The 12,600-nt window shown below is 38.9% G+C and overlaps 1 protein-coding gene across 7 annotated transcripts in view; it reads left to right on the plus strand.

Annotated features, from left to right (window-relative positions):
- ZNF131 (zinc finger protein 131) overlaps positions 1–12,600 on the plus strand; it is a 46,538-nt gene that overhangs the window by 19,167 nt on the left and 14,771 nt on the right. For 4 of the 7 annotated variants that reach the window (XM_004472889.4, XM_004472890.5, XM_004472891.5 and 1 more), the window contains exon 5: positions 7,281–7,966. In XM_004472889.4, coding sequence (XP_004472946.1) covers positions 7,281–7,966 — 686 coding nt within the window. The remainder of the gene's footprint in view (positions 1–7,280; positions 7,967–12,600) is intronic. The other 3 variants (XM_058308583.2, XM_012530765.4, XM_058308592.2) reach the window with 1 other exon arrangement.

The following is a 12,600-nucleotide window of genomic DNA, read 5'->3' on the forward strand; positions in this document are numbered from 1 at the left end:
TTGTAAGGTAAGGTGAGGGTTGTGGGTTACTCCCCCCATGAAAATATCCACTTGCTCCAGCACCATTGTTGAAAATACTCTCCTTTCTACATTGAATTACCTTGGAAGCTTATTCAAAAATCAGTTGACCTGGGTGACTTCATCAACACTGCAGAGTAATATATCCTCTGGAAAAAATCTCTCCTCAGAATCAGGTAATAAAAGGACAAATACCACTTGGTTAGAATTCTGGAGGACAGTAGAGAGTAGAGAAGGACTCCATAAATGCTGAATCAAAGAAAAACAAAAATAATCTCCAAGAACAAATATGAAATTTCTGTCCTGGACTTGCCAGTCCAGATTCCTCCCTGACGCTCTGCCTCATGCAGCTTGGGAGTGACATAGATGCAGCAGCCCAGTTCTCTCCAGCTGTGGATGCAGACTATAGATCCACTCAGAGCAGCAAGTTAAAACCCCATCCATGTTCTGGCATGGAGATCCAGGGCAGAACACAAGCTGCTGAGGAATGCTGCAACAAAGATGTCCCCAGGAGAAAGAGAGACAACCGTAGAACTCTTGGCAAGAGTGACCTCACTCAATCCAATTTCTGTTTGATGGATCACTTAATCACAAAACGGACTTTTCTGGATTGATCCCATCTGGCTCCCCTGGACAGGATATCCTAACCAAGGAAGGAACCAGAGGGAGACTAGCCTCCCAGAAGAAAAAAAGGGTTGTGAGATGTGACAATTGGGGCTTATTTTGCAGATCTCAGAAAGGATCATATTCTTGGAGCTAGTCCATTCCTGAGGGTGTGGACTTTAAGTGGATTGGATTCAGTTGGGGGCCTTTGATTGGATTGCTTCAATAAGGTATGACCCAGGGTCAGTCTTGGTTCTCTTGCTGGAGAGCTTTATAAATGGAGTACTGAAACAGAAAAAAGGCCTCCGAGACAAAATGAGAAGTTCTGGAGGCTGGAATCAGCAGGGCACAGAGGCATAGAAAGAAAGCCCCTGAGAGGCAGGGCCTGTGGAGCAGCTCAAAGCTGAAGAGGTGAGGCCTGGAAGAGAGGGGAGAGAGAAGCATACTGGCATTGTGCCCTCCCCACAGCTATAACTGTGGCATGTGCCTGATTGCCTATAGCTGCACCTTGGTGAGACAGCATCTCCTGATGATGCCTTTATTTGGACACTTTCACAACCTCAGAACTGTAGAGGTTTAACCTAATAAATTCCCATTATAAAAGCCAACACGTTTTTAGTATATTGCATTGGCAGCCTTTAGCAAACTAAGAAGGGGAAACTGAACTGGTGTAAAGACAGAATGGGGGGAAGCGGACTTGGCCCAGTGGTTAGGGCGTCCATCAACCACATGGAAGGTCCGTGGTTCAAACCCCGGGCCTCCTTGACCCGTGTGGAGCTGGCCCACATGCAGTGCTGCTGTGCTCAAGGAGTACCCTGCCATGCAGGGGTGTCCCTGTGTAGGGGAGCCCCACACGCAAGGAGTGCGCCCCGTAAGGAGAGCCGCCCAGCGCGAAAGAAAGTGCAGCTTGCAGGAATGGTGCCGCACACTCGGAGAGCTGACACAAGATGATGCAACAAAAAGAAACACAGATTCCCGTGTTGCTGACAACAACAGAAGCAGACAAAGAAGAACATGCAGCAAATAGACACAGAGAACAGGCAACTGGGGTGGGGGGAGAGGGGATAGAAATCAATCAATCAATCAATCTTAAAAAAAAAAAAAAAAAAAAAAAGAATGAGTCCCAGAACTGAAAACTTTAAGGAGAAGTGAGCACTAACTGAGGCAGAGAATTTAAACAAATCATTGGAGCTGTGGGGGAAATTATGCATTAAAAACAGAACAGATCAAGATTCATAAAGAAGGAACAGAGGAAATGAAGCTTTCTCTTAGAGGTGAAATAATTGCACAAAAAGTGCAGTCTTAAAAATTGTGCTGCGTATCCAGGGCAAGAATCAGATGAAGAAGAGCTGAGACCATCAGAACACTTAATCATTCGCTACTGTAAAGGTCCAGGATAAGTGGGACCAAGCATCAAAAAAGGGCCTTAAGAAAAAGCTAATCATCAATAAGCTCTAGACAAGAGGGAGAAACTGACCTTCAGAATTAACTAAGATAATCAGATGCCCAAATATTAGCAAAAAATTACAAGCCATTCTAAGAAACAAAGATATGGCTCAGTCACAGGAACAAATTAAAACTTCCAAAAGGATAGAGAATTTGGAACAGCTAATCAGAGGTGTTAAAAAAAATCTCCTAAATTTGTTTAGAATGTACATCTAAAGGATATTAAAAAGACAATGTGAACTTAAAAGAATTTGAAAGTATAAAAGGGAATATAAAATTATGGGGATGAAAAGCATAGTAAAAGAGATGAAAAATATACTAGAGGCATGTGTCCTGATTTGAGTCTTTTGTGGACCCCAGAAAATCCTTTTCTTAAAGTGAACCCAGTCCTTTGCCTGTAAACCTACCAAATGTGGTGGGACCTTTTGATTAGATTGCTTCAATTAATGATCTTGGTTAGATTGTGGGACCCTTTGATTGATTTCAGCTATGAGTCTTTATTGGAATACTTCAGTAAGGCGGGATCCAGGGTGAGCTAGAATCAAACACCAAACTGCACACCTGGAGGAATTAGAAAAAGAAGAGCAAACTAATCCCAAAGCAAGCAGAAGGAAAGATTAGGGCAGAAGTAAATGAAATTGAGAATAAATAAACAGTAGAGAGAATCAACAGAACCAAAAGTTGATTCTATGAAAGAGTAAATTGGCAAACGCTAAGCTATACTGACAGGAGAAAGGAGAGAAGATGCAAATAAAATAAAAAATGAGAGGTGGGACATTACTAATGACCCCACAGAAATAAAAGTAGATCATAAGATACTATGAACAACTGTAAGCCAGCAAATTAAAAGACAACCTAAATAAAATGGACAATTTCCTAGAAACAACCCACAATGACTCTAGAAGGAATAACATGTTTCAGCAAACCAACCACAATCGGTCATCAGAAACCTCCCAACAAATAAAAAGTCCAGGACCAGGTGGCTTCATAGGGGAATTCTTCCAGTCATTCCAAGAAGAATGATTACCAATTCTGCTCAAACTCTTTAATAATATTGAAGATGAGGAAATACTCATATGAGGCCAGTATCTCCCTAATACCAAAACCAGATTATGAAGATAGTACAAGAAAAGAAAATTACAGACCAGTTTATCTTCTGAATATAAATGCAAAAATCCTCAACAAAATATTTGAAAATTGAATCCCAACAGCACATTAAAAGAATTATGCACTATGATTAAGTATTTTTCCCCAGATATGCAAAAGAGGCTCAACGTAAGGAAATTATTAATATAATACACATCCACAAAATGAAGGGAAAGAACCACATGGCCATCTCTGTTGATGCAGAAAAGGCGTTTGTCAAAACCCAAGGTTCTTTTTTTCTTTAACTTTTAATTTAGAAGCTTTAGATTACCTACATGTAACAACACCTTTCATTAGTTGGGTATCTTTGTTACAATAGATGAACACATATTGAAGCATTGCTACTAACCATGGACTGTAGTTTAAAGTATTAGTACACAGGAAATTAAAAAACGTTGCTGAAAGAAATCAGAGAAGGTCTAAGTAAATAGAATGACATTGACTTTTCATGGATTGGAAAACTAATTATCAAGATGTCAATTCTGCCCAAAATGATTTACAGAGTTGATGCAATTCCAATAAAAATTCCAGGAGTTTACTTTGCAAGAAATGGAAAAGCCAGTATTATCAGATTTATTTTTAATTGTGAGGGGTCCTGAATAACCAGAAACATCTTGAAAAAGAATAAAATTGGAGGACTGACACTTTCTGACTTTAAAGTTTATTTCCAAGTTATGGTAGTTGAAACAGCATGGTACAGGAACAAGGGTAGATATATAGACCAGTGGAATCTGAGAGTTCAGAAATAGACCCTCATTTCTATAGCTGTTTTAGTTTGCCAAAGGACTGCCGATGCAAAGTACCAGAAATGGTTTGGCTTTAATAATGGGGATTTTATTTAGGGTAAAAGCTAATAGTTCTGTGGCTGTGAAATGTCCAAGTCAAGGTACCATCAGAGATGCTTCTTTAACAGCTACTGTTGGTCCTCGTGTCATATCAAGGGCGAGAAGATGGCTGCCAATCTCTGCCCTTCCCTCCAGAATCTACAGTATCCCAAAGTTCATCTGTGGGCAAGCACATATAGGGCTTGTCTCCTTCAGCCATGGGCTGCTCCAAGAGTCCAGCCTCTCACGGTTCTCTTTCTATGTTCTTCTGATTCAAGATTCTGGAACCTCTTTCAGCCCCTTGGGGTTTATCTGCTTTCCTGCAGTCCTCTCTCTTATTTGGCAGAATCAAATATGGTGGCCTACTTTTCCCTTGTGTCTTTCTCTGTGTGTTTATAACAGACCCAGCAAGAAGGCGGAGACTCTAACAAAAGGGTCTCACACCCACAGGAATGGGAATTATATTCAAAATATAATAATCTTTTTGGGATTCATAAAAGAACTTCCAACTACCACAATAGCCAATTGATTTTATACAAGGATGGCCATTTCCATTCATTTGGAAAAGAATAGTCTCTTTAACAAAGTGTCCTGGGAGAAGTGGATATCCATAACCAAAAGAAAGAAAGAGGACTCCTATTTCATAGCTTATACAAAAATTAATTCAAAATGGATCAAGGACTTTAATAAATATAAAAGCTAGAGCCATCAAACTCCTAAAAGACAATGTAGGGAAACATCTGCAAGATCTTGTGGTAGGTGGTAGTTTTTCAACGTTCACCCAAAGCACAAACAATGAAAGAAAAAACAGATAAATGGGACTGCCTCAAAATTAAACACTTTTACTTCAAATAACTTTAAGAAAGTGAAATGACATCTTACTCAATGGGAGAAAATTTTTAGAAACCACATATCAAATGGGGTTTGATCTTCATATTATATAAAGAGATTCTACAACAACATTAAGACAAGCAACAGGACAGGACGGGATTTTTTTTCCATTAAAAATGGAAAAAAGGGCTGTGCAGCACTTGTAGCAGTGGCCAAGATCAAGGCTCAGGACCTTGGCAGCAAGGAGGAGGAGGAGCTGCTGAAACAGTTGGACAATCTGAAGGTGGAGCTATTCCAGCTGCTTGTTGCCAGAGTAACTGGTGACTGGTGGTCCAAGCTCTCCAAGATCCGAGTTGTCCACAAATCCATTGCCCCTGATGTTACTGTCATTAACCAGACTCAGAAAGAAAACCTTGGGAAGTTTTACAAGGGCAAGAAATAGGAGCCTCTAAATCTGCGGCCCAGGAAGACACATGCTATGTGCCATAGGCTCAACAAGCAAGAGGAGAACCTCAAGACCAAAAAACAGCATGGAAGGAGCAGCTAGCTGTACACCCTGTGGAATTTTGTGGTCAAGATTGGAGCATGGGGTGTCAATGAAACACAAACTGGCTGAAACAGAACAAGTGCTGGAGAGAATGCAGAGAAATAGGAACACTCTCATTCTCATTCCCACTGTTTGTGGGAATGTAAAATGGTACAGCCTCTGTGGAAGACAGTTCGGCAGTTCCTCAGAAAGCTAAATATAGAACTGCCATACAATCTGCCAGTTCCACTACTAGGAATATATTCAGAAGAACACAAATGCAAGGACTCAAACAGATGTTTGCACACTGATGTTCATAGTGGCATTATTCACAATTGCTAACAAAAAAAAAAGGAAACAACCTAAGTGCCTGTCAACCAATGAATGGATAAACAAAATGTATATATAGGGAAGCAGATTTGGCTCAACTGATAGAGCATCCACCTATCACATGGGAGGTCCAGGGTTCAAACCCAGGGCCTCCTGACCCCTGTGGTGAGCTGGTCCACGTGCAGTGCTGATGTGCGCAAGAAGTGCCCTGCCACGCGGGGATGTCCCCCGTGTAGGTGAGCCCCACGCACAAGGAGTGCACCCTGTTAGGAGAGCCACCCTGCATGGAAAAAAAAAGTGCAGCCTGCCCAGGAGTGGGGCTGCACACACGGAGAGCTGATGCAGCAAGATGATGCAACAAAAGAGACATAGATTCCTGGTGCTGCTGACAAGAATGCAAGCGGACACAGAAGAACGCACAGTGAATGGACACAGAGAGCAGACAACAGGAGAGGAGGGGGAGGAGAGAGAAAAAGTCTTTTTTAAAAAATGTATATATATATACACGAAGGAATACTACTAAGCTGTAAGAAGAAATGAGTTTAGGTTGTATATGACAACATGGATGAACCTTGAGGATATTATGTTGAGTAAAATAGGCCAGACACAAAAGGACGTATGTTGTGTGGTCACACTGATAGGAACTAAACATGATGAGTAAACTTACAGAGTTAAACTATATATTATAGGTTAGTGGGAGACCGAATGTGGATTGAGAAGGGGTGTTGATATTGAATATATGTAAAATGTTTAGTAAGGTTGATTGTAAATATGTGGAAATGGATAGAGTTGATAGTGACATATAATGAGTATAATGAACACTGCTGATTTATATGGCTGAAAGGGGGATGTCTGTGGAGGTCACTTTTAATTGGAAGACAGCTAGAGGTAATCTAGGGCCTGTATAATATAGTGATTTTGGTGGTAGATGAGGGTTGTGGTTAATAACAAATAGAATGTTCCTCTGTTACAAGGTATTAAGAATATGGTGATACATGGGAGGAATACAATTTATGTATAATCTGTAGCCTATATTTAACAGCAATATTGTAATGTTTTTGTGGCAGAGGCAGAGGTACTATATCAATGCTATATGGGTCAAAAAATACATATCAATACTTAAATGGGTCAAAAAAATACATGAGATGTGTGTATGATGAAGCTCCCCCTCCCCCTTTCTCTTCATTAACAAGGACACCTTGGGAGCGGTGTAGCTCAGTGGTTGAGTGCCTGTTTCCTATGTACAACCTAGGTTCAATTCCCAGTACCACCTTAAAAAAACAACAGCAGCAAAGAGATCTTGGTCATGTCATTTTTTAAACTGATCTGTACTCATTTATTCATCCTTTGGAACACTAGAGAAACGTTTGGGTTTGTTTTTAGGATTAAATAAGGTAAATGTGTTTGTACAGGATTTTTAAAAAATAATGCTTCCATAATTTGTTAAGCTGGTTTTTGTTATTTTTTGAAGTTGAAATAAAGTTTTAAAAATAAAAGCCTGCTCGAGTTTTGATTGGCTTTGGAGATTTTTTTAATCCATATGTTATGTATTTTAGGAACAAAGAAAATTCAGCTCCATTGGAGGAAAGTACTACAGGAAAAAGTGAGGCAAAAAAGAGAAAGATTGCAGAAACTTCAAATGTTATCACTGAGTCATTGCCATCTGCAGAATCAGAACCTGTTGAAATCGAGGTGGAGATCACTGAAGGCACAATTGAAGTGGAAGATGAAGGCATAGAAACAATCGAGGAGGTGTCTACTGCCAAGCAGTCCATTAAGTACATTCAGAGCACAGGTTCCTCTGATGATTCAGCTTTAGCACTGTTGGCAGATATTACCAGCAAGTACCGTCAAGGTGATAGAAAAGGGCAGATTAAAGAAGATGATGGCTGTGCATCTGATCCCACAAGCAAACAGGTAGAAGGTATTGAAATTGTGGAACTTCAGCTGTCACATGTGAAGGACTTGTTCCATTGTGAGAAATGTAACCGTTCATTTAAATTGTTTTACCATTTTAAGGAACACATGAAATCACACTCCACTGAGAGTTTCAAGTGTGAAATATGCAATAAAAGGTATCTTCGGGAGAGCGCGTGGAAACAGCACCTCAGTTGTTACCACCTTGAGGAAGGTGCAGTCAGTAAGAAACAAAGAACTGGGAAAAAAATTCACATATGTCAGTACTGTGATAAACAGTTTGATCACTTTGGACATTTTAAAGAGCATCTTCGAAAACACACAGGTAATTAGCATATTCTTTATGTTAAAGGCATGTTTTTCCCCTATTCACTTCAACTCTAAATGCTAATAATCATTTTTTTATAATTAGTACCACAGAAACTATTTCTGTATTTCGTAATGTACCAGCTAAGTGCACATTGTTTTCATTATATTATTTTGTTGAAATATTGATGCTTTAAAAGCAAAGTCAGTATCAGCATTAGAAAGTAAATGATGTGGAGTGGGTGTAGCTGAGTGGTTAAGCATGTGCTTCATATGTGTGAGGTCCCAGTACCTCCTAAAAAAAAAAGTAAATGTTGCTTTTTTACCCTGGCAATTTTTTTTTAATTAAAAAAAAATACTTAAAACATGTTTCTTTACTAAAAGGTCATAAATCCTTAAGTCCTAATTATAGTGAAACTTCAGTTTTATATTTCCTATATTTTGTTAATATGATATATAGATATACATTTACTGACAGTTCTTCATGTGTTTATACCTTTGCATACAAGTGGTCATCTGTTTTGACTAGATAGATAGGTAGGCAGCATAGCACCCTCTTATCATCATCTCTCCAAGGGCAGATGTGTCAGAACTGGTGGACAGCCAGAGAGACGAGAAGGGTGAAGTCTTTTATACTGTTCCTCTCTGGCCCTCATTTCTTTACCCCCTGTGCCTATTTTTTTTTCTTTGTCAGTTTCCTTGTCCTTGCTTCTCCTCCACACCCAACCCCAAACACACACTATGCACAAGAACTACCACGTAAGACATGAATCTTCGGCAGGCCCTAAACCCACATTATAGTGTGCAAAGAGTATTTACTCTGGGAGGTACTGTCAGACCTTTGGATAGTAGTCCCATGTCCTTGTTATGTGTGGTGGTTAAGACATTTTAGACTATTAATACAGTAAATACAACATAGGTATCTCACACTGTTCAGAATCTTTGTATTTGATCCAAGAGTTTGAATAACTTCTGGTCAAGTTTTTTTAAATAGATCCTTCACTTTCAAAAGTTGTTTAGTACACACTATTTGAAATTGATTAACTAAATAGATTCAGATAACATTGTGTCCCTCACTATCCAAATGCTTGTTACTAATAAATAGATGAATTAGCAAGGAAATCTTGTAATATACTTAAGGCTCAGTATGGATTTAAAAGACATTAAGGTACTATTTTGGGTAACAGGTGTTTCAGAAATCTTTCAGGGGAAATGCTTTCTGATTTACAAACATTGGGTATACGTGTTATATACCTATATACATACTGCTTATGTTTACATTTTTTAGTCCTTGAAAAACCTAGATTAATCTACATTAATGTTATATTGGCGGACATTTTTTCTAGTAACTGGTTTAATTTTTTTTTTTAAAAGAATTTATTGAAGTATATCCACTCATACATAAACATACATAAACAATAAGTGTATAGTAATAGTTGTGAACTTAGAAAACAAACATACATAACATCATGCAGTGTTCTTATACCTCACCCTATCAATACCTTGCAATGTTGTGAGACATTTTTAACTAGTGATTAAAGAGCATCCTCAAAATATTACTATTAAGCAAAATATCTTATATTTGGTGTATTTTTCCCCCAAACCACCCTATTATTATTATTATTATTACTATTTTATACCATTTATACATGAACATACATAAATGTATGGTAAAAGTTGTGAACTTACAAAGCAGACATGCATAACATCTTACAGGGGTCCCATACATCAGCCCACCACTAACACTTTGCATTGTTGTGAGACTTTTGTTACAAATTATGAAAGAATAATGTCTAAATCTTACTGCTAACTATAGTCCTTATCTTACATTTGGTGTATTTCCCCCTAATCCACCTTATTATTATTTTTTTAAATGTATTTTTATGACAGAAGCTGTAAACTTACAAAATAATCATGCACATGTGCAGAATTCCTGTACAGCACCCCTCTTATCAACGAACCACACTGTGTGGAACATTTCTTACAGATTATGAGATAATATCAGATTATTACCAGGTCCATAGCGTACTTTTGACACACTTTTTCCATACTCCCCATTAGCAACATCTTTGGCATAGATGGATGAATATTACATTATTACTGTTAACCATAGTCCATGGGTCACTCCAGTTGTATTTTTCCCTTGCTTTTCCACATTCCCACCACCCTGCAATAGTGATGTACATCTGCTCTAGTCACAAAGGGCACTCTTGAATCTGTACTATTAACCACAATTCTCATCCACCTCTGGGTTTACTGTGTTATTCAGCCCCTAGGTTATTCTTTAGCTTTCTGTCAATTGGTGTTTACTTCCCTAGACTACCCTTTTCAGCCACATTCCTAATTATAAACCAGCTGTTACTATAATGTGTTACCTACCATCAACTCTGTACATTTCTACACTTTTACAGTAAAGTTAATTAAAACTTCTGTGTACATTAAACATCAGTAGTCTATCTCAGTCATCCTCTTATCTCCTTTAAGAATCCACTCCCTACCACCAGGTCTTGAAGATCTTTTCCTACATTTTCTTCTAGAAGCTTTATAGTTCTTGTTTTTGTATTTAGGTCTTTGATCCATTTTGAGTTAGTTTTTGTATAAGGTGTGAGATAGGGGGTCCTCTTTCCTTCTTTGGGCTGTGGATATCCCATTCTCTCAGCACTGTCTGTTGAATGAACTGTTCTGCCTGGGTTTGACAGGCTAGTCAAAAATCACTTGAGCGTACATCACAATTTTAAAGTGGTAAGAATATAGTGATGAATGGAAAAATACAGTTAAGGTAAATTATGGACTAAAGTTAGCAGCAATATTGTAATCTTGCATCATTGTGAAAGCAGATATAATATCGGGTTCAATAATAGAGGTGGTATGGGAATATTCTTTTGAACTAGGGAAAATGCTCAAAAATTTACTGAGGTGATGAATGCACAACTGTGATGACAGTGAGAGTCACTGAGTATACATTTTGGATAAACATGGGATTGTATTACACAGTGAACCATGTAGTGGAAGTTGAACTGTGGTTAGCAGTACAAATATGTGACGGTTCTTTCATGAACTATAACAAATGTACAATACTAATAGCTTGTGCTAATGGTATGTGGTATATAGAAAAAATATACCAAATGTACACTATGGAAAAAAAAAATCACTGGAGCATAGATGTGAGGGTATGTTTCTGAACCATCAGTTCTGTTGCATTGGTCTACGTATCTGTCTTTATGGTAATACTATGCTATTTTTACCACTGTAGCTAGGTAATACGATTTATTTATTTATTTTTCAAAGACTTATTTTATTTATTTCTCTCCTCTCCCCCCCCCCCAGTTGTCTGTTCTCTGTGTCCATTTGCTGCGTGTTCTTCTTTGTCCGCTTCTGTTGTTGTCAGCAGCATGGGAATCTGTGTCTCTTTTTGTTGTGTCATCTTGCTGAGTCAGCGCTCCGCATGTGTGGCACCATTCCTGGGCAGGCTGCACTTTCTTTCACGCTGGGCGGCTCTCCTTACAGGGTGCACTCCTTGTGCGTGGGGCTCCCCTACATGGGGGGCACCCCTGCGTGGCACAGCACTCCTTGCGTGCATCAGCAGTGTGCGTGGGCCAGCTCCACATGGGTCAAGGAAGCCCGGGGTTTGAACTGCAGACCTCCCATGTGGTAGACGGATGCCCTATCCATTGGGCCAAGTCTCCTTCCCTAGGAAGAATGATTTAAAGTCCAGAAGTGAGAGTTTCCAACTTCATTTTTCCTTTTTAAGATGTTTCTGGCTATTCAGGACCCTTTACCCTTCCAGATAAATTTGATAATCGTGTTTTCCATTTTATTTTTAAAATGCTGCTGGTGGAATTTTTATCAGGATTGCATTGAATCTGTGTATCAATTTGAGTAGAATTGACATTTTTTTTTCCCTTAAGAATTGACATACTAGTATTTAATCTTCCTATCTATGAATGTGGAGTATCCTTCCAATTATTTAGGTCTTTTTTTATTTCTTTTAACAATTAGTTGTAGTTTTGTGAATACAAATGCTTTACATTGTTGGTTAAGTTTATTCCTAAATATTTGGGTTTTATCTGTCTTATTTTATTTTCACCACTCTTTTGACACTTTCAGTTATTTTTACTGATGTTATCTTCATTTCTATACTTTTCCAAGCCTCTCCTGTCTTTTTGTTTCAGGTGTAGCACACCCTTTAGTATTTCCTGCAAAGCCGGTCTCTTTGATACAAGCTTTCTCAGTTTCTGTTAATCTGTGAATATTCTAAACTCATCCTCATTTTTGAAAGGTCTCTTGCTGGATAAGATTCTTGACTGGAAGTTTTTCTCTTGCAGCATCTTTTTTTTTTTTTTTTTTTTTTTAAGATTTATTTATTTCTCTCCCCACCCCCCACCCCAGTTGTCTGTTCTCTGTGTCTGTTTGCTGCGTGTTCTTTATCTGCTTCTGTTGTTGTCAGTGGCACGGGAATCTGTGTTTCTTTTTGTTGTGTCATCTTGTGTCAGCTCTCCAAGTATGCAGCGCCATTCCTGGCCAGGCTGAACTTTCTTTTGCGCTGGGTGGCTCTCCTTATGGGGCACACTCCTTGCTTGTGGGGCTCCCCTACACGGGAACACCCCTGTGTGGCAGGGCACTCTTTGTGCACATCAGCACTGCATGTGAGCC

The sequence above is a fragment of the Dasypus novemcinctus genome, chromosome 2, assembly GCF_030445035.2.
Source record: "Dasypus novemcinctus isolate mDasNov1 chromosome 2, mDasNov1.1.hap2, whole genome shotgun sequence".
Lineage (NCBI taxonomy): Eukaryota > Metazoa > Chordata > Mammalia > Cingulata > Dasypodidae > Dasypus > Dasypus novemcinctus.